Genomic DNA, 21732 nt, shown 5'->3' on the forward strand with positions numbered 1-21732 from the left:
TGGCCTGCTTGGAACATGTTCTGGGTTTAAGATTAATAACATAATACAGACAACATGGAATATGATTTTTCCTGCAACAGCAACACCTGAAGATTGAGGTAAAGCAGCTGCTGGGAAAATGGAGTGGTAAAGCGAAAGCAGCTGTATAAAATCACTGAATTCTGTGAAAGAATGAGTTATTACATCATTTACCATGGCTACAAAGACTCCATTTAAATCCATTAGTAATTTCAGGATCTTATAGAAAAAGGCAAAACAGCAATTAGGGTCACTTAGTATTCTACTTTATTAACAAATTACATACAGTCAGAGCTCCTCTGTACAATGCAGAAAATGCACATTAGCAGAGAACTGAAATTTATTTTACAAGATTATTAAAATCTACATTAACAAAATTTCCAGAAGCATTTGAAGAAGCAACAGGGAGGGCAGGAAGAGGAAGGGCAATGATAGAGGGGGGAAACATCTGAGAAATGAATAGGTTTTTGACATCAAAAGCTTTTAATAGATGAACAAAATAAACAGCAGCTGTGTGAGCTCTATTTTAGGGAAAAACTGCACCTTTTAATGGATTAACTCAACAGTGTGGTAAAATCAAATCTAGCTGTGCAATTGAACAATCTGAATTCGAATGATCCAATTAACCAGTCAACTTCTGCTTGCCATAGTGTCGAGTTAATTCATAAAGAATGCTATGGTAAATAGGTCATAGCCTATATCCAAAAGACAGTGTAATGTACAAAAAAGTGTTATTTCTTCCTGGACACTCTTGGAATGATTCATTTTTCCCAAACGTTGAGCTTTGTACCTGCATGAATTCTAAACCACAACATTTGAATCGGTTACCTCAATCTGAGGAATAGAAACAGACTCTTCCTCTTAAAAGGAGGTTACAGTTTGTCATATTCTCTGGAAATCATTAAAAGGCCACAGTTAGTGGTTTGTGAATAAATGCATAGTGATTTAAACAAATAATGAGATAAAGGGCAAATCACAACCTTACTTCAAAATATCTGAAAACACACAAATAATCTTCATTCACGGTGGTGTTGGTTTTAAGTACAGATATTCTAAAGTTTTAAGGTTTCTTTTTTTTTTTTAAAAAGTAGGCTTTGGCAATTGTATTTTTGCAGAGAAGTCCAAAAGTTTCAATATATTGCACCCATATTTATTAAAATAAGAGAAGTGAGATTGCTTAGTTTATGTGGGAGATGGTTTCACCAGCTTATTCCAATACATTACCAGAATTTACCAATGGCATAATACAAATTGATATAAAATAAGTACTGTACATTCATGCATATATTTCAAGAAATTATCCCAAAGTACAAGATTACACATGCATGCATAATCTGCGTGCATGGCAAAATGACAACTATTTGGAAATATGTTAGTGAAAAGCTTTGGGAGATTTGCTGAACAATTCAAAGTTACTGATTGCATGGATGTTTAGCTATACTTGGTTTTAAATAAAAAAACCAAATTTCTTGTTTTTCTTTTCAAGTCTTCAGATTTCCACGAGGATGGGTAAGCATCTGCTTCCACGTCTCGGCCAAGGTTGCTCTGTAACCAAATCATCTGGAGGTGGATTTAGAACCACTCACCTGGGTAAAACAAAAAATACTGGAAATACTCAGCAGCATCTGTGGACAGAGAAACAGAGTTAACGTTTAAAAGCGATGACCTTTCATCGGGACTGGTTCTGATGAAAGGTCATCAACCTGAAACGTTAACCCTCTCTCCACAGATGCTGCCAGACTTGCTGAGTATTTCCAGCATTTTCTGTTTTTATTTCAGATTTCCAGCATCTACGTATTTTGCTTTTGCATTCATCTGAGTGCTTCTCAGCAGAAACTGGACAAGTAATCAAAAGGAACAAACCCATCTCCTATCACTATGACACAGCACACTGATATACAAATGCACTGCATTACCATTCTGTTAGAAAGTATTTAAGTACACATTATATATGCTCTTGAAAATACATAAGTGAATATATCCAAGATATAAGATTCAAAGAACAATTTATTTTTAAATCTGACTTTATGACTTTGAGACAGTAACTTAGCATCTGGTTAATGGAGGTAGAGGAAGGAGAGGTGGAAACACACCACATTCTGCCACTGAGAGAGGATACATTAATGTACTGTACTTTAAAATTATATATTCCAAGAGCGTAGTTCATTAAAAAAATTGAGGTTTAACATTTGATCATAAACCAATCACACAACTGTGGCCTGAAGGAATACTCTTTTAAAGTATTCCAGTGTAACCTAAATCCATCACCCTAACAATCCAGCCAATATTTGCAGGTTGAGTCCACAAGCTGCTCCCTCCCTCCCCAGTGCTTTGTAGCAGTGAAAACATCTTCTGGAGATGTTGCATCAGTGAAAGGCATACAGTAGCAATAAGATCGTACAAATGCCAATAACACCTCCCAAAATTAAAGTGTCCCTGCGCTTCCTCAAATTTATCCTTTGAACCAGGTTGTTAATGGCAGGAAATCGATCTGGAATTGTTGTTAAAGAACCTAAAGAATTTTGTTTTCAATTTGTTAAAATGTTATAGCATTGAACAATAATGTTTTACAAAGTCTTCAGTCCGACCACCACGCTCTCTCCTTTTCTAAAGGCACAGATTCTCCTTGATGGGGTATAGTTGCATGGATGCCAAGCATTCTCTGGTGTGTCTTTGCTTCATGTCTGAGACTGCTGTTTAAGTATTGACAGCTATTTGAACGCAGGAGAATCACAACCAAGTCCAATTATGTCCTTACCTGCTACCCTATGTTGATCCAACAGGGATCAGAAGTGAGAGTCCTGGCTTGTTTTCATCTTTCTAAAAGATTACTGAGGCCAACTGACCATCCCCTATTAGCACCCCAGCTGAGATTAGCTAATTTATCAGATCAGAGATTGAACTGCAAACCTTATTGGTTTGCAAGGCTCAACTACTCACTTCATTAGAACAATCTGGATCAGCTAAGAAGTGATCATAGATATACTTTTAAAAATAATCCAGACCTATACTGCAATTTATTTGAAGCTTGAGCTAATTTCACTGCTCCCTCCAAAATATGCCTGTCACTATTAAAAACAATAGCATTTAAAGATTATTGAGGGCAGCTGAAGATTTCAGCCGGTGGACATGTTGCCATGGCTCCAACCCCAGTTTTTCATGAAAAACTCTATATTCTACAGGCAAACTGAGAGATGAAATTGTGTGCTCAATGGCAATTGTTCAAGCACCTTTCACTTAATGCTCTGGTCCACAAAGAAATCTCTTCATGTCTGTCTGAGCTTAAAAAGAACATAATAGCTGAATTCTGTGCATTTTCCACAGTTAAGATGCTGCGATGACTAAATTAAATCTGGATTCCCAAACTTCAAAGTGCGCATCTAACACTAGCAAATTGCGTTCCAATAAAGTAGTAAAGGCCTTTTTATAATATTGACTCAAGCGAGTTATATTTTTGTTTCCTAAAGCTCCTGTATCTGCTTGAAACAAATGGTATCAGAATCATATACTGTAAATCGTACAAAGACTGTACAAAGACTAATAAAACATGATTTACTGATAACACTCAATATTAGAGAAAACAGCAAATCAATGAGATGGGACACAATATGGGCATGAGCACTAGTAAAAGGACTTGCTTAACTCAGCCAAAGCCCACCTAACTGGGCTCGAACTTCACAAGGTGAGAGTGAGCCTCCCTGACAGAGGGGTTATGCAATTTTTATTTCAGAATGTACAAAGTGGAGCATTGCTCTATGGAAAGAAGCTCCACTTTTCTCAGAAATCACTACTGGAACTACACATCAGTTCCACTAAAACCAATGATACAAAACAGGAAAATAATTGAATAAGGGAATCCTTTATTTAAAAAAAAGAGGCACCAATAGTAATACTCCCACTTTATCTAACTGCTAATACCTCCTGGAAATAAGATCTAATAGCAGAAAGTTATGCTGAAGTCTACATGTGCTTTGTTGTTCAAATAACTTCTTGGTATAAGGAATGAAGTATTCCACTGATAAAAATAATTATTTCCTATGGCTAGGGAAGGATGTCAGAAAGGATTATAAAAACAAACGTTGATATCAGCATGCTGATGGGGACATTGACCTAGACAGGAATAGAAGAGTCCAATTTTATTCCAAGCTCATTAAAAAGTGAATTAAGCTGTGGATTTGATTAAATACTTAACAATTCTGAATGACATCGTAAAAATACTCATCTACACTTTGTTGATCTCAGTACAACTTTTTCAAAATAGTAACCATCCCATCTTCCACTCTCCATAAATTTGAGCTCATCCAAAACTCTGCTGTCCATATCCTAACCTTCACCAACTTGCGCTCACCCATCACTGTGTGTTTGCTGACCTAATTGGCTCCCAATCCACCAATGCCTCAAATTTAAAATGCTCATCCTAGTGTTCAGTTCCCTCCACAGCCTTGCCTCTTCCCAATCTCTGTAACCTTCTCCAGCCCTCTAACCCTCCAATAACTCTGCATTCCTCCAATTCTGAAGTCTTGTGCGCCCCACAATGTTCGTCCCATGTTCGTGCCTTCATCCAACTAGGTACTAAACTGTGGATTTTCCTCCCAACCAATGACATGTCTTTCTTAAAATTATTAAAATCATTCAAAACAGGCATTATCATTTAAAGAGATGGGGAATAAACAGGGTAATAAAACACTGGATCCTGTATTTTTTTCCCCTTCATGTTCATTCTCAGGATGTGGGCATCGCTGGCAAGGCCAGCTTTTATTGCTTATCTCTAGTTGCCCAAGAAGATGGTGATGGGCTGCCTTCCTGAACTGTTGGCAGCAGTTTTGATATAACTGAGTGGCTTGCTAGGCTATTTTGAGAGCAGTTGAGAGTCAACCACATTGCTGTGGGTCTGGAGTCACTTATAGGCCAGACCAGGTAAGGATAGCAGATTTCCTCCCCTAAACAGCATTCGTAAACCAGATGAGTTCCTTCAACAATCCAGTAGTCTCTAAGTCACCATAACTGATACTAGCTTTTTATTCCAAACTTATTTAATTAACTGAATTTAAATTCCCCAACTGCCATGATGGGATGTGAACTCATGCCTCCAGATCATTAGGCTAGGCCTACTAGATTACTAGTCCAGTTACATAACCACTATGCTACAATATTAGTTGAATGAAATATGCTGTGGCCAATGAATTATGCATCGTCAACAAATACCTAAGTATTTACTACAGAAAAGTCTAAAAAAAATTCATGCAGGTTTGTCTCATTAGTTAGAATAATGATGGTACTTAACATCTACACCCATAAGTCTGTAACACTGTGTAGTAAAATTGTGCCACAACCCTCATTTATCATTTTCATTCAATTTTTCTCATAAAAGATTCATACTTGTGAAAATTGATACTTTGTGAAACATCTACTGCAATTTTCCCTGAAACTATAATATTTTGCACTGAATTTACATAATTCAACCAAATGAGCTACTGTACTAACTGACCAAGTTCTTACAAAAAAAAAAAGAGTAGTTTGATGCATCACAGCTATGCTGTGGAAGAGAGTTTAACAAAGTTTAAAACACTTGTTTTAAAACAAAGTTTTCCACCCAAGACTACAGAAACTACAGAAAATAGACGGCACTACGCATAGTGAGTCTGGTTTATTCAACAAGGTTTAAGTCCACAAGTCTTTTTCAATAAATTCTACCATCCAATTTATTCTTACCGAGATACAATGTGGAAGCTTTTCTCAAAATGTTTCAAAAAGGATACTGGCCAAGGAGTTCACTTTGCTTTGTATTGTCTTCAGCATTCCTCGTTGTGATGTCACATTTTCTTTTGTTGCCATAGCGATACTAAAGAAAGAAAACACATATCATTGCTAAAAATAGCTTGCTTAGTCTGCTGCAAATTCCAAGCTGGACAGACAGAAAATCAAAATATATGCCGCAGTCTGTTGCTTTGATAAATGCGACAGACACTAGCGCACTGGGTATTCCCACAGCTGCTCACTTTTCCAATTTCTTCCAATTAATCTTCATCTTTCTTTCTCATTACTTACCTCTCAGTCCCTGCACTAGTATGACAAATGTGCAGACTTGGCACTTTTTTCCCCTACATTTGCATTCTAAATTTAACCATGGTTAAAATCCAATGAGACCAATAATCAGGTAGGACAAGGCTGGAAAATTCTACACACCAGCTAGCCTGGACTGAGTTACTTTCCAGCAACTGGAGCTGGAATACAAGGCAATTTGACAACTTGTAACAGTGGTGTGTTTACTGGTTTATGTCGAAAGGTTTGCGATTTCGCTCAGTCTTCTTGCCGCATATGTTCCTTTATGGCCTGCTATACCTCCTTTGTACCTCTTCGACTAGCTTCCGTATTCACCATATTTATTAACGACTTAGATGAAACAGAAAGCTACATATTCAAGTTTGCAGATGACACAAAGATAGGCGGCATTGTAAGCAGTATAGATGGAAGCATAAAATTACAAAGATATTGATAAAGTGAATGGGCAAAACTGTGGCAAATGGATTTCAATGAACGCAAATGTGAGGTCATCTACTTTGAACCTAAAAATGATAGAAGAGGGTACTTCCTAAATGGTGGAAAGCTAGAAACAGTGGTGGCCCAAATACACAGATCATTAAATTGTATGAAAGGCTAATGAAATGCTGTCTTTTACATCTTGAGGGCTAGAATACAAGGGGGTAGAAGTCATGTTTCAGCTATACAAAGCCCCGATTAGACCATACCTGGGGTACTCTGAGCAGTTGTGTACCACACCTTAGGAAGGATATATTGGCCTTGGAGGAAGTGCCGTGTAGGATTACCAGAATGACATCTGTGGGGGAATTTTATGCTCTCCCCTGCGGCGGGTATGGAGGCAGGGAGAGCATAAAGTTGGTTGGGATGGTGGTTGGGGGGGGGGGGGGGGGGGAAGAAAAAGGGATTCCGCCACCATCCCACCTCTGCCAAATTGTACTCCGGGGCCTTACTGCCTTAAGGCCTGTGAATGGCCTTCCTGCCCCACTAATTGAGGCCCTTAACTGGGTAATTAACCCCCAATTAAGGGCCTCATCCTGCTACAGCCGCAATTAGTCATGCGGCGAGGTGGCCCCGTCGCCGCACAGGAAGGACGTCACAGAAAACCAAGCGGGTTACTTCCCGGCTCCAGGTGGGGGGGGGGGGGGGGGGTTCCCTCGCTCAAAGGCTCTTAGTGTCTGAACGAGGGACGCGCATTAGGAAGGGGGGTCCACTGAGGGCCTTCCACCCTTGCCTTTTCTGCTGACCCCCTCCCCACCCCCACCCCACAAGACCCCTCCCCACTCTGACCTACCTGATATCTGGCTCCAGCGACATTCCTTGGCCTCTAGAATGGTCACCTCCAGCAGCAACCACAGTCTCCATGGTAGCGCTGTAGCTGCCAGCTTCTGACTGGCCGGCAGCTCTCCAAGGGCAGGGCATCTGGCGACGGGGTCCTAGATCCTATGAAAGGCCCGCTGCTGGCCACTTAAGTGCCTGATTTACACTAAATTCGACAGGCCGCCCAGAGAAGCAGCGATGCGAGATCTCAGCACCGGTTTCTCCTGACACCAAGACCTCTACCAGCAGGATAAAATTCCACCCCCGAACTTGCCCGGTCTTCAATGGTTAAATTACGAGGAGAGAATACATAAACTAGGGTCGTATTCCCTGAATTTAGAAGGTTAAAGGGTGATTAGATCAAAGTTTTCAAGATATTAAGGGGAACAGATAGGGTAGACAGAGAGAAACTATTTCCGCTGGTTGGGGAGTTGAGGACTAGGATGCATAACCTAAAAATTAGAGCCAGACCTTTCAGGACTGAAATTAGGAAACACGTCTACAGACAAAAGGTGGTAGATGTCTGGAACTCTGCTCGGCAAATGGCAATTGCTAGATCAACTGTAAATTTTAAATCCGAGACTGATGGATTTTTGTTATCCCAAGGTATTAAGGGATATGTGGCATAAGTCGCAGACCAACCATGATCTTATTTAATGGCGGAACAGGCTTGAGGGGCTAAATGGCCTACTCCTCTACCTATGCTTTCCTCAGAGGATTTAAAAAAAAATTTTAAACATTGAAAGGTGGCAGGAAGGAGTTATTGTAGGATGTACTTCCTTCTCCCATGAACAGTTATCACGGTCAGTCATTCCATTGTGAAAAGATGCAAAACAGAGTTCAGGTAATTGCTTCCTCTCCACACTGGGAGAGCAAGAATTGAAGGGGCAGTCACATATGTTCCTGATGACTGATTATCAGAGTTTATCTGCTTATCAGTATCACTTGGGTGGTGGCGAGTTAGGGCGAAATGAGCCTTCCTCTCATAGATTTCTGGGCAAAAGGTGTCCATTAATTGCTGATTTTTGATCAATATATACTATTTCCTGCTTTTGAGGTAAGCAAAAAACAAAGAGCACGTTAAATTATTTTCATAAATTATTTATACCCGAGCATACAATGCCGTACTAATTTATAACATTTGTTACAAAAGTGCTTCAATTTTTTAATATTTTATTTTTTTGAGGACTTGTGTTAAAATTGAAAAGATTCCATGGATGTTTTTTTAACCAAGTTCACTGATAGGACACTTGAGATGTTGTTTGAAAACGACCTGTGCTGGAAATCATGTGCTTTAAGCTCAATAAACAACAGAAACTTTGGTGACCTGGGGAAGATGTTTACAGAGAAGCCACATATCAAGGTTTATGGAGACCAGGAGGTTGGGGTAAGATATTGTTTTCAAGTCAGTTGGGGTGTGAACTGTTTTGAAGACAGTTGGCATTTTGCCTGCCAAGGAAAAAGAAACCATCTAGCTCACCTCTTTCTCTGCCTCTCTGAAGAAACCCTGCAAAGATCCAGTGTGGGAGAGCCAACATCCATGGTGCTGCATCTCTCGAGAAGCTGGAAAAACCTGCCAGATTGATTCTCAACGCCGCCTGAAAAGAATGGCTTTAGAAAAGATCCCAGTGACCTATCTACATTGGGGAGTTGAGAACGCCAGACCAAAAGGAACTGACTTCCTTCCATATCTTCTCTTTTTTCCTTCAAGAATTAGCAAGTATTTGACCAAAGTATTTTTTTGTCATTTTGTCTTGTAACAGACCTCTGCAGAGAGAATTTCTGTATTTTTTTTTCATGTGTGTGTGTGGCGGGGGGCAGAATTTTAAAAGGGAACTTTCATATTTCAATCTGTGTTAACACTTCGCTTCATTACTGGATAAGTCTTGTTTGATAATAAACTGATAATTTTGTTGTTTAAAGAAACTGTGTTGGTGTATTTTATTCTGGGGTAAAGAGTATACGATTGACCGAATCGGTAACTAGGTAAACATTTTTAAAATATATGTTGTGACCTGCAGAGAAGTGGGACTAGAAAAGATTGCACACTCCTCCCACCTCGCTCGTAACACATTGCAAAATGGAAACAAGACAGTATCTCTTCAGAATTGACACTGTTGCAGCAGTGCAAATCAGCGAGGCTAGCAAGCAAAATATGAAGTATTAATAAGGAACGAGTAGCTGGTATATCTTTTTAAGTAAAGTTTATTTTAACTAGTGAACGGTGTTGATTACTAGTAGGATTTATCAGTACCAGTAAGGTCTTATTAATAGTTGTAAGGTGTTTTAGTATTGATAAGGTTTCTTTTTTGGCAGTAGCAAAGAGCCAACTGATAAATAAAGGAATGGCAGGGTGGCTGCAACCTCGAGAGTGCATCTTCCGTGCTATGTGGGGACACCAGGATGCTTTTGGTGGCCTGGATAACCAGGAAGTGTCGCCAGTTGCAGCAGCTTGTGCTCCGGGTCTCGGAGCTTGAGCAGCAGCTGGCGACACTACGGTGCATCCATGAGGATGAGAGCTACGTGGATAGCACGTTTATAGATATGGTTACCCCGTAGTTTAAGAGTATGTGGGGGTTGGGGGAATAGGTGACCACCAAACAGTCAAAAAGGACCAGGCAGGTAGTACAGGAGATTCCTCCCCCTGCTCCCCCCACCCCGGAATGTATCCCACTCTTCAACCAATATTCAATTCTGAATACTGATGAGAGTGATGGTTCATCTGGGGAGTGCAACCAGAGTCAGGTCCATGGCACCACAGGTGGCTCAGCTGCACAGGGGGTACAAGGAAATCTGGAACAGCCATAGTATTTATTTTTATTTAGAAATACAGCATTGAAACAGGCCCTTCGGCCAGAGTCTGTGCCGACCAAGAACCACCCATTTATACTAACCCTACAGTAATCCTATATTCCCTACCACCTACCTACACGCCGAGCGCGTCTACCCTGAGGCACAGTGTGGCTTTCGTGCAGAGAGATCGACTATTGACATGCTGTTCTCCCTTCGTCAGATACAGGAGAAATGCCGTGAACAACAGATGCCCCTCTACATTGCTTTCATTGATCTCACCAAAGCCTTTGACCTCGTCAGCAGACGTGGTCTCTTCAGACTACTAGAAAAGATCGGATGTCCACCAAAACTACTAAGTATCATCACCTCATTCCATGACAATATGAAAGGCACAATTCAACATGGTGGCTCCTCATCAGAGCCCTTTCCTATCCTGAGTGGTGTGAAACAGGGCTGTGTTCTCGCACCCACACTTTTTGGGATTTTCTTCTCCCTGCTGCTTTCACATGCGTTCAAATCCTCTGAAGGAATTTTCCTCCACACAAGATCAGGGGGCAGGTTGTTCAACCTTGCCCGTCTAAGAGCGAAGTCCAAAGTACGGAAAGTCCTCATCAGAGAACTCCTCTTTGCTGACGATGCTGCTTTAACATCTCACACTGAAGAATGCCTGCAGAGTCTCATCGACAGGTTTGCGTCTGCCTGCAATGAATTTGGCCTAACCATCAGCCTCAAGAAAACGAACATCATGGGGCAGGATGTCAGAAATGCTCCATCCATCAATATTGGCGACCACGCTCTGGAAGTGGTTCAAGAGTTCACCTACCTAGGCTCAACTATCACCAGTAACCTGTCTCTAGATGCAGAAATCAACAAGCGCATGGGTAAGGCTTCCACTGCTATGTCCAGACTGGCCAAGAGAGTGTGGGAAAATGGCGCACTGACACGGAACACAAAAGTCCGAGTGTATCAGGCCTGTGTCCTCAGTACCTTGCTCTACGGCAGCGAGGCCTGGACAACGTATGCCAGCCAAGAGCGACGTCTCAATTCATTCCATCTTCGCTGCCTTCGGAGAATACTTGGCATCAGGTGGCAGGACTATATCTCCAACACAGAAGTCCTTGAAGCGGCCAACACCCCCAGCTTATACACACTACTGAGTCAGCGGCGCTTGAGATGGCTTGGCCATGTGAGCCGCATGGAAGATGGCAGGATCCCCAAAGACACATTGTACAGCGAGCTCGCCACTGGTATCAGACCCACCGGCCGTCCATGTCTCCGTTATAAAGACGTCTGCAAACGCGACATGAAATCGTGTGACATTGATCACAAGTCGTGGGAGTCAGTTGCCAGCATTCGCCAGAGCTGGCGGGCAGCCATAAAGACAGGGCTAAATTGTGGCGAGTCGAAGAGACTTAGTAGTTGGCAGGAAAAAAGACAGAGGCGCAAGGGGAGAGCCAACTGTGCAACAGCCCCAACAAACAAATTTCTCTGCAGCACCTGTGGAAGAGCCTGTCACTCCAGAATTGGCCTTTATAGCCACTCCAGGCGCTGCTTCACAAACCACTGACCACCTCCAGGCGCGTATCCATTGTCTCTCGAAATAAGGAGGCCCAAAAGAAAGAAACCTACACTAGGGGCAATTTACAATGGCCAATTTACCTATCACCTGCAAGTCTTTGGCTGTGGGAGGAAACCGGAGCACCCGGCGAAAACCCACGTGGTCACAGGGAGAACGTGCAAATTCCACACAGGCAGTACCTAGAATCGAACCTGGGTCCCTGGAGCTGTGAGGCTGCGGTGCTAACCACTGCGCCACCCTACCTCTACAGTGCTCAGCTAACCATGTAGCTATGACCAAAACTGCAGGCTTAGTGCTAACCATAACCCATCAAACCAGCCAAAGGCAAATGAAACCAACCAAGGTCACCCCATTTCACTGCTTCTCAGTGCAAAGAGAGTGTGCTAATGGTGTTGTGAAAGACAAAGCATTAGTGCAGAGGGAATGTTAAAAGAATAATGAGCAGCCCTAGCCAAAAGCACAAACATGAAAAAACCAGTAGGCAGGCACATGGTAAGAGACAAAAAAGATGGAATAAAATAAAATCTATTTTTGACTAGGGCTGCTCATTATGGTCATTACCACTCCCACTGCACTAATGCTTTGTCTTTCACAACACCATTAGTACACTCTCTTTGCCTTTGCCGAATGGCCTTATCAGTTAATCTCTCCAGCCCTCTATCCTATCACACACCTTCCCTTTTGTTCTCTTTTCTCCGCAACCCCCCCCCCCACAACCCACCGCTTTATTTGCTTAAAACTTATTACATTTCTAACCTTTGCCAGTTCTGATGAAAGGTCACTGACCTGAAACGTTAACTCTGCTTCTCTCTCCACAGATGCTGCCAGACTTGATTATTTCCAGCATTTTCTGTTTTTATTTCAGATTTCTAGAATCAGCAGTAGTTTGCTTCTACTTTAGGAAATGAAGCTGGGCAGGTGGAAGGGGTGGCAGTAGGAGGGCATTTTCGTGGTAGTGATCATAATTCAGTCAGTTTTAGCATAATTATGGAAAAGGACAAAGATAGAACAGGAGTTGGATTTCTCAATTGGGACTAAGGCCAATTTTACTAAACAGAGGAGTGATTTAGCAAAAGTGGACTGGGGACATCTACTTGAAGGCAAATCAGTGTCAGAGCAGTGGGAGGCATTCAAAAGGGGAGATTCAAGGGGTTCAGAGTAAACATGTTCCCACAAAGAAAAAAGGTGGCCAAATCTAGAGTCCACTGGATGTCAAGGACCTTATAGGGCAAGAAAAGGAAGAAAAGGAAAGCTTATGTCTGAGAGCGAGAACTCAATACTACAGAAAGCCGAAAGGAGTATAGGAAGTGGAGAGGTGGAATCAAAAAGGAAATTAGGAAAGCAAAGAGAGGGAGTGAAAGAATATTGGCAAGCAAAATCAAGGTGAACCCAAAGATGTTTTATCAATACATTAACAGTAAGAGGATAACTGAGGAAAGAGTAGGGCCCATGAAAGACCAAAAAAGTAACCCATGTGTAGGGGTGGAAGATGTTGGTACGGTTCTTAATGAATACTTTGCGACAGTCTTCACAAAAGAGGGGGACATGCTGATATTGTAGTTGAGGAGGATGTGCTAAACGTAGGGAGAGAGGAAGTATTAATGGGATTAACATCCTTGAAAGTGGATAAATCACCAGGGAGAGATGAAATGTACCTCAGGCTGTTAATAAAAGCAAGAGAGGAAATAGTAGAAGGTCTGACCATCATTTTCAGTAATCACTGGATACAGGTGTGGTGCTGCAAGATTGGAGGACTGCAAACGTTGTACCTTTGTTTAAGAGGGGAGTGAGGGATAGACTGAATAATTACAGGCCAGTCAGTCTAACCTCAGTAGTGGGAAAATTATTGGAATCAATTCTGAGACACAGGATAAACTTTCACTTTAGAAAGGCACAGATTAATCAAGGATAGTCAGCATGGATTTGTTAAGGGAAGATCTTGTCTGACTAACTTGACTGAACTCTTTGAAATAACAAGGAATGATGAGCGTAGTGCAGCTGATCTGGTCTACTGATCTGGATTTTAGCAAGGCTTTTGACAAGGTCCCATATGGCAGACTGGTTTAAAAAAAAAGCCCACAGGATCCAGGGAAATGTAGCAAGCTGGAGCCAAAATTGGCTCAGTGCAGGAAACAAAGGGTATATGTTGACAGGTGCTTTAGTGACTGGAAGGCTGTTTCCAGTGGCGTTCCGCAGGGCTCAATACTGAGTCCCCTGCTTTTCGTGCTATATTTTAATGATTTGGACGTAAATGTTGGGGGCATGATCAAGAAGTTTGAAGACGACACAAAAATTGGTCCTGTGATTGATAGCGAGGAGGATAGCTGTAGCCTGCAGGAAGATATCAGTGGGCTGGTTAGGTGAGCAGAAAAGTAGCAAATGGAATTCAACTTGGAGAAGTGTGAGGTTACACATTTGGGAAGGTCAAACAAGGCAATGGAATACACAATTAAAGGGAGAATACTGAGAGGTGTAGAGGAAGTGAGGGACCTTGGAATGAATGTCCACAGATCCCTGAAGGTAGCAGGACAGATTGATAAGGTGGTTAAGAAGGCATATGGAATTCTTTTTTTATTATTAAACAAGGTGTAGAATATAAGAGCAGGGAGGTTTATGCTGGAACTGTATAAACCATTAGTTAGGCCACAACTTGAGTAGTGTGTGCAGCTCGGGTCACCTCATTACAGAAAGGATGTAATTGCACTAGAGGGGGTACAGAGGAGATTTACGAGGATATTGCCAGGACTGGAAAATGCAGCTATGAGGAAAGATTGGAAAAGCTGGGGTTATTCTCCTTGGAACAGAGGAGGCTGAGGGGAGATTTTATTGAAAGGCACAACATTGTGAGGGGCCTGAATAGAGTGGATGGGAAGGGCCTATTTACCTTCGCAGAGAGGTCAGTGACTTGGGGGCATAGATTTCAAGTGATTGGTAGAAAGATCAGAGGGGAGATGAGGAAACATTTTTCACCCAGAGGGTGGTCGGGGTCTGGAACACTCTGCCTGAAAGGGTAGTTGTGGCAGAAACCCTCAACTCATTTAAAAGATGTCTGGATATGCACCTCAAGTGCCCTAACCTGCAGGGCTACAGACCAAATACTGGAAGGAGAGATTAGGCTGGGTGGCTCGTTTTCCGGCTGACACAGATACGACGGGCCAAGTGGCCTCTTTCCGTGCTGTAAACTTTCTATGATTCTATGGGTCATGAAATTGTCCCCATAGTGACACAGGGCACATAATACACATCAACCACCTTTATAAATTATGCTGCGCCACATTTAATTGTATGTAAATTATATGTAAACAATGAAATATTGAAATTGATTATATTGCATTTTTATCTATAATAATCATAGATGTGGCCAATCAATCTTTACACTTCAAAAATACCTGAATACCCAGCTTTTGAAGATGGTTTTCAGGCAATCAAAAGAACAATTTTTTGGCTTCCATATCTGAACAGTCTGATTCTGAAGGCTGGAAAAGCTAAGTACTCAAGCTTTTTTTCCAAAAAGAACAAAAAAGATTTACAATAGAGAGAAATAATCAAAAGTCAAAATTAAAATATTGGAGCAAGAATGGAGAAAAGAAACACCTGGTGAGCATGTGTTTAAAATGCAATATTTTATGTTTATTGTTATAAGATGAGGTTAACATTACAGCAAGATAATGATGTGCATTACTGTGACAGTGTCAGTTTCAACTTCGTGAGAGTTGAAAACTTAAAAGGTACTTTGGCTCAGGAATTGCTCTTGACCTGCCAACACTTGCATAGAAGACATGGAAGTTACACACAGAAACAGGCCATTTGGCCCAACCAGTTCATGTTGGTGTTTACCCTTCATGTGAGCAAGAGTCATCATATTTACCCACCCAATTCCCACATTCCTTCAATTCACTTTCCTTTATCTACCTATCTCAGTCCAATCTTGAATGTTGACATAGATTACACCACAATTACTAATCCTGGAAGTGAATCCACAGCCTCACAATTCTGTTCTAAATCTCTTCCATATAATTTTATATCTATGCCCCCTCGTTCCTAGCCCCTCAGCCATTGGAAACAATTTGCTTCTGTTGACCCATGAGTTCATTTTTATATTATTTCAGGAAACAATCAATTGTCTTAAGTGGTAATCTTCAGATGGGAATGTCTGATGCTGATTTTAGCCAATCTTTAATAGACAAAATCCATTTAAATTTAGACATATTAATTTAGAAAAGGAAACTCTAAAATAGCCCACCATGAATTTTGAGGGCCTATGACACTCTTAATCAACTGTGAATGTCCATATGCACTTAACTTTCCAACGACTCGTTTGATGGTGCCTGAGGCATGTACATGGTTATTCAAGTATAAAATCCATCTTCCTGATACAACTGATTCCATCATAAGCACTCCAAGAGCACCAATGGTTTCTTTTTGTTACATTTAGACAGCACTCTTGTCTATAAAAATTTTAAACTAAAGTATGCAATTTTCTCAGAAAATTGCTACTATGACCCTTGTAATTTTTAAATTCATTCATAGGATGTGGACATTAGTGAACCAGATGGGTTTTTACAACAATCGACAATGGTTTCATGGTCACCATTAGATTAGCTTTTAATTCCAGCTTTATTAATTGAATTCAAATTTCACCAATTGCCATGGTGGGATTTGAACCCATGTCCCCGGAGTATTTGCCTGGGCCTCTGGATTACTAGCCCAGTGGCATTACCACGATACCACCACCTCCCCTACAATGATTCATACTATGAATGGTGCCAGGAATCCTTTCCCAAGTGTTTGCAAGCCTGGACAGCAAGCGTCCAGGGTTGCCAGAAATTAAAAGTCAGCCTGTCCCGAGCGTCCTTATATAAATTTCTGTTAAGCATTAGGTTATAAAGTTCATCATAAGATACAATGCAGCCCATATCACACGAAAGTCGTCATTGTACAGAAAATAACTCAATGTGCTTAAATGGGAAGGAAGTTTCAGAACTTCTCCACAGATTTATTGCTAAGAATCTCAGACTGCACATTGCACTTCAACAAATGGTTATGAAGTATGGTCTCAGTATGCTGGTGCTCTGGAAACTGTCCAGGAACACTGTAGATTAGAGCAGGAGTAAGCTTGTGTGAATACAAACACCAACAGAGACCAGTTGGGTCAAGTGGCTCGTTTCTGGGCTTTAGGGTCAGTGTAGGTCCATGCAAACGAAAAAGAGTTGCAGGAAAGATGGACACAAAGTGTTGGTGCTTCCCAAATCTAAGACTTTGAAGAGGATAGGAGGGGTTGAAGATGGGTCAATAGTTTGCAAGGTCAGAAAATAAAGAGTAAAGGTGAACGAGAAGGGCTGAAGGGGCAAGTGAAAGTTGTTAAGATGAATTGTGCATTTTTTCTGTACTTCAATGTGCTAAGTGTATGCTTAAAATTACTGACTACCTTTTAAAATCTGATTTTTTTCAATGATTTATGTCCCTGTTTTAAAACTAAGAACCTACAGTGTTGAGCAGTAAATTAGTCACAAAGCAAGCAATCAGATTATTGACAAATACCATTTAACAGTTTTAAATACTTTTCAAGGATTCACTGAAGCTGTTGTTCATTTTATAGTTAAAGGGTCCCCCTTGATATTGCATAGCCCTGACTCTCTGCATCCCTCATTTCAAACATACACATTCAGACATCAATCTCTTCAGTAATCAGCAGATCACCCAAAGTAAAAGCCACTATACCCATTACCAAAACAAAAACTTGACTGCCGAATATCAGTCCTGATATTTAACTTTCATCAAAATAAAACTATTCAAAGGATGGCATCCAAAAAAGAAATTCTGCTAAATTTATTTTTGATATTCAAACTAAAAATTGATCCTCGTCTCTGTATTGGAACTCGATGGTAAAATTATGCTGCAGCTGAAAAATTTGGATCAAATCAAATACTTGCAAATGTGTAATTTGGTTAAGAGAAACTTCTTACGCTTCTATAGAATCACAAGATGGTTACAGCACAGAAGGCAGCCATTCAGCCCATTCTGCAAGAACAATTTAGCTAGTCCCATTCCCCTGCCCTTTCCCACTAATCCTGCAATCTTCTCTTGGGTGCTTATCCAATTTCCTTTTGAAACCATGATTACATTTGCTTCCACCATTTCTCAGGCAGTGCATTCCAGATCCTAACCACTTGTGTAAGAAGGTTTTTCCTCACGTCACCTTAAATCTGTGTCCTGGTTTTTGACCCTTCCACCAATGTGAACAATTTCTCTCAAACTACACTCTGTCTAGACCCAAGATTTTGACCACCTCTATCCAATCTCCTTTCAACCTTCGCTTCACTAAGGAGAACAACCCTAGCTTCTCCAATCTCTTGACGTAGCTCAAGTCCCCTATCCCTGGAACCATTCTTGTGAATCTTTTCTGCACCCTCTGTAAAGCCTTCACAACAGTTTCAACAACAATTGTGAAGCAAGTGTGATAATTTTAGCAATTTGCATACACTAAGTCTCCACAACGTGCATCATATAGGCCCAATCAAAAAGAAGAAGATCATGAGCAAAAGCAGGATATTCGGAAGGAAGGGTGACCAAAACATTGGCCAAAGAGCCAAGTTTTATGAGGGTCAGCTTCTGACTCTGAGTCAGGAGGTTGTGGATTCAAGCCCCAATGCAGCTTCCATTTGTTTTTCCCCAACTCACATGGTTAAATGTTGATCCTGCCTGTAAGAAGGCACACAATTTGGAGCAACAATGACTTATTGTAAGTGAAATTCTGTAATCAATTCAGAAAATATTTTAGGGAGAGATCTAATAATGCCACATCAGGTACACTGCTTGACAATTAAATTTGTAGTTCTCCTGATTCTAGCCAAAACCGCCACCACCTGCATTGCCATTTTCAAGCATGAAACTCAAATTCACAAAAATATAATATTCAAAAAAGGAGATAACAAACTTATGAATCATCAGATATAAAATCCATGACAGGGTTTAAACAGTTAAGATGTCCAAGCTTCTTTCATGAAATGAGGTAGGAGTTTACGAGAGAACGTTTAGAGTATATATTTCAAAGAAATGTGCAAGATATCAAGGGCGTAGCATGATTCCTAATTTTTGAATTCAAGTTCAGTAAATATTGAAGATGCTCCAAATTTCAGGAATTCTCAAGATAATGGATCTAGTTTCCTGATTAATCAGATGACTAACCTCTTCTGTTTAGTGTTATATGGTTTATTTATGGAAAGCTTTCAGGAATCAAGTTATTCCCCAAAAGGGCCATAACGCTTTAGTTAACAGCTGTGGCCACTCCATGGCCAGGTAAGGAACAGCACTGTATTATAAATACAGCAGTCAAAAATGGGTTAACAGACTCCCACATTTTATAATGCTATTAGATTAGTACTAATTTGCTAATTGTTTACTACCAATCATTTTTAGATTTGTGATGTAGATATATGGAATGAGATCGAAAGAACCTGATGAAGCCACTATCCTTGCTGTCCATTGTTTGAATAAGGTGAATTTTCTGAATTGTAAATGTTCCAGTACATTTGCTACAGCCTCGGCAGGCTGGGAGCAAAGCTCTTTCGGAAGGTATGCTTGCAGTCAGAGTAATTATCAAAGTATAACTAATAACGATAGAGACTGTGAAAATATTCAGCTGCAACAGGTGGGAGAAAGAAAAAAGAACTAGAAGGTTTCATCTGTGAGTAGGCAGAGAAGGTAAGGAGACCAAGAAGAATATAAGTACATAGAATTTACATCACAGCAACAAGCTATTTAGCCAAATTGGTCTATTCGGGTGTTAATGCCCCACACGAGCCTCCTCCCACACTATTTCATCCAACCCGAAGTATGCCAAGAACTATGATCCAACCTAGAGACTTCAGAGAAAAATCAAATTATAGTGAAGAAAAGTTATTATATAGAGTGGATGCAGAAAAGAACCGGTAAAAATTCAGTAGAGAGAGAAGACTCTGAAGAATAGCCCAGCAATACATGCATGAGAGAGAATCAGACTCTAAATCAATTTCAGTACCATTTCATCAAAGTTAGGCAATTCACACCAATTGTTATCTCTCAAAAATAGCACAAGTTAGCGTAATGTGTGTTGCAATGTTATCATAGGGCATGGGTGCCTACTCTTAAATTTAAGTTGATGGAAGGTGCTTCTTCAACAGGATAAAAAAGATGATTTAAGCCAGCAAGTGAATGAAGTCAGCCTGTGCACATAAAGATCAGTTTCACAGTAGCACTGGCAGACCTGGTTATGGCAAGCCCTCAAGATAGAATAATGGTGTTGCTGAACATTTCATTACAAAGGCTGACTATACTTTTAGCAGCATCTACTTAATAGGAATGACTGCATAAAAGGAATACTGCATATGAAGTGTTCTTGCTGAACATCTACTATATTTGGCTTTCAATGAGATAGTCAAGGGACTTGGCAAACAAAATGCACTGTAAATTAAAATTCTTTGTGTCAACGTGAAGAGACTTGTGCAGTCTGAGAACAAAGTGGATTTTTAAATCAAAGTGACTCCTGACAACGCAGAGCATGTACAGAGCGATGGCGAACGTCAGTGGGTGAACATTTGCCAGCCTGCCAGTATGAATGCCGCATGATGTCACCACGCAATGATGTTCTCACCCTTCAACAGTCGGCTTTCACTTGTCTCCATTCCCCCTAGCAGTACCCCATTCGCTCCCACCATCCCTGCTTCAATCGCCGCTTCACCCTGCTCGATCCTTGCCACGCTATTGCCTTCCCTCAGCCGCTTGCTCCAGACCTCGCCACTGTTCCCCACCCTGACTCCCCTGGGCCAATCGCACCCCGCTCTCCGGCTGCTCGGTCCCCGCTTCCCACCCCCCCCACCCCGCCTCCAGCCACAAGCTCCAGGCCGCGCCGCTTCCCTCCTCTTGGCTACTTGCTCCTATGTTGCCCCATCACCCCTCGAAGCCCGCCTTGCTTCTTCGGGCGGCGCACTGGAAAACGATCGAAGGTGGGAGAGAGTGGCCTAGAGGAGGGAACCGGCGCTGCCCAGGCCTATCGGCTGGGGGGAGGGGGGAGAAAAGAGGAGCAGGGAGCGAGGTACGCTCGGCTGGGGGGTAGGGGGACAAGCAGTGGCGAGGTCTGAAGCGAGCGGCTCGTGGGGGGAAAGTGGGGAGTGAGCGGCCGGAGAGTGTGGTGTGGGGGGGGGGGGTGCAAAATGGGGAGTAAGTGAACGGCCAGAGGTGGGGGCAGCAGCGAGGCCAGAAGGAATGGCTAAGGGAAGGCAGCAGGGGGCTAGTGGCGAGAAGACGGGCACAGGAGGAAGCAGCAAAGAGAAGCGCAATGGCAGGAGGGAGTGGGGGACTGTTGGGGGTGGGATGGAGGTGGTGTTGGCAGTCAAGGAGGGAATTTTCAGGTTGAATTTTTTTTTTGTGATGACTTGAGCAGCACCACCTTGAGTCCTGGCAGCTGCCTGAAACATCACAGACAGTGAAATTTCAGTGCAAGAGGCAGCATTTGTGCAAGTGCTAGTACTGCGCCACATAGTGGTTGCGTTGTCAGAAAACGCAGCCTTTTTAAATAGGCTTACAGAAGACTTTTCCCAGCGTACTGAGGTCTGTTGCAATGTTACTATAAATACAATACAATAAATCTGAGCTGCCAGAAAATTTAGAAAAATTGTTTAAAAAGAATTGTTTAAAGAAACAAAATGATATCTATGGTCTAAAAAAATGCAATGCCATTATTTCATTATGTTATATAATGGCCATTTCCTAGCAAAGTACAAGATATGGTTATAGCAAAGCTCTCTACAAGGCAACTTGAACATAATTTTCTAGCCTCAAGAAATTTTATCAAAATGTATATGCATTTTTATAACTACACCCAACATCTATTCCTAATGTGAAACAATACAGCAGCTTATTTCAATGGCATTTATTGAGGCAAAATAATTCTTATATTAACAATTCAGAAGGTTTATTTTTAAATTCATTCATAGGATATGAGC

At 41.4% G+C, this 21732-nt stretch overlaps 1 protein-coding gene across 3 annotated transcripts in view; it reads right to left on the reverse strand.

The window, feature by feature from the left end:
- Positions 1 to 262: 262 nt before the first annotated feature.
- The window catches only part of gosr1 (golgi SNAP receptor complex member 1), a 108746-nt gene continuing 87276 nt past the window's right edge, over positions 263 to 21732 (reverse strand). For 2 of the 3 annotated variants that reach the window (XM_068010470.1, XM_068010469.1), the window contains exons 8-9: positions 5778 to 5860; positions 263 to 2509 (exon numbers count right to left, since the gene is read on the reverse strand). In XM_068010470.1, the coding sequence (XP_067866571.1) occupies positions 2385 to 2509; positions 5778 to 5860 (208 nt within the window). In that variant the 3' untranslated portion in view covers positions 263 to 2384. Of the gene's footprint in view, positions 2510 to 2534; positions 2703 to 5777; positions 5861 to 21732 lie in introns of those variants that run through there. The other variant, XM_068010471.1, reaches the window with a different exon arrangement.

Source organism: Heterodontus francisci, chromosome 30 (assembly GCF_036365525.1).
Source record: "Heterodontus francisci isolate sHetFra1 chromosome 30, sHetFra1.hap1, whole genome shotgun sequence".
Classification (NCBI taxonomy): Eukaryota; Metazoa; Chordata; class Chondrichthyes; order Heterodontiformes; family Heterodontidae; genus Heterodontus; species Heterodontus francisci.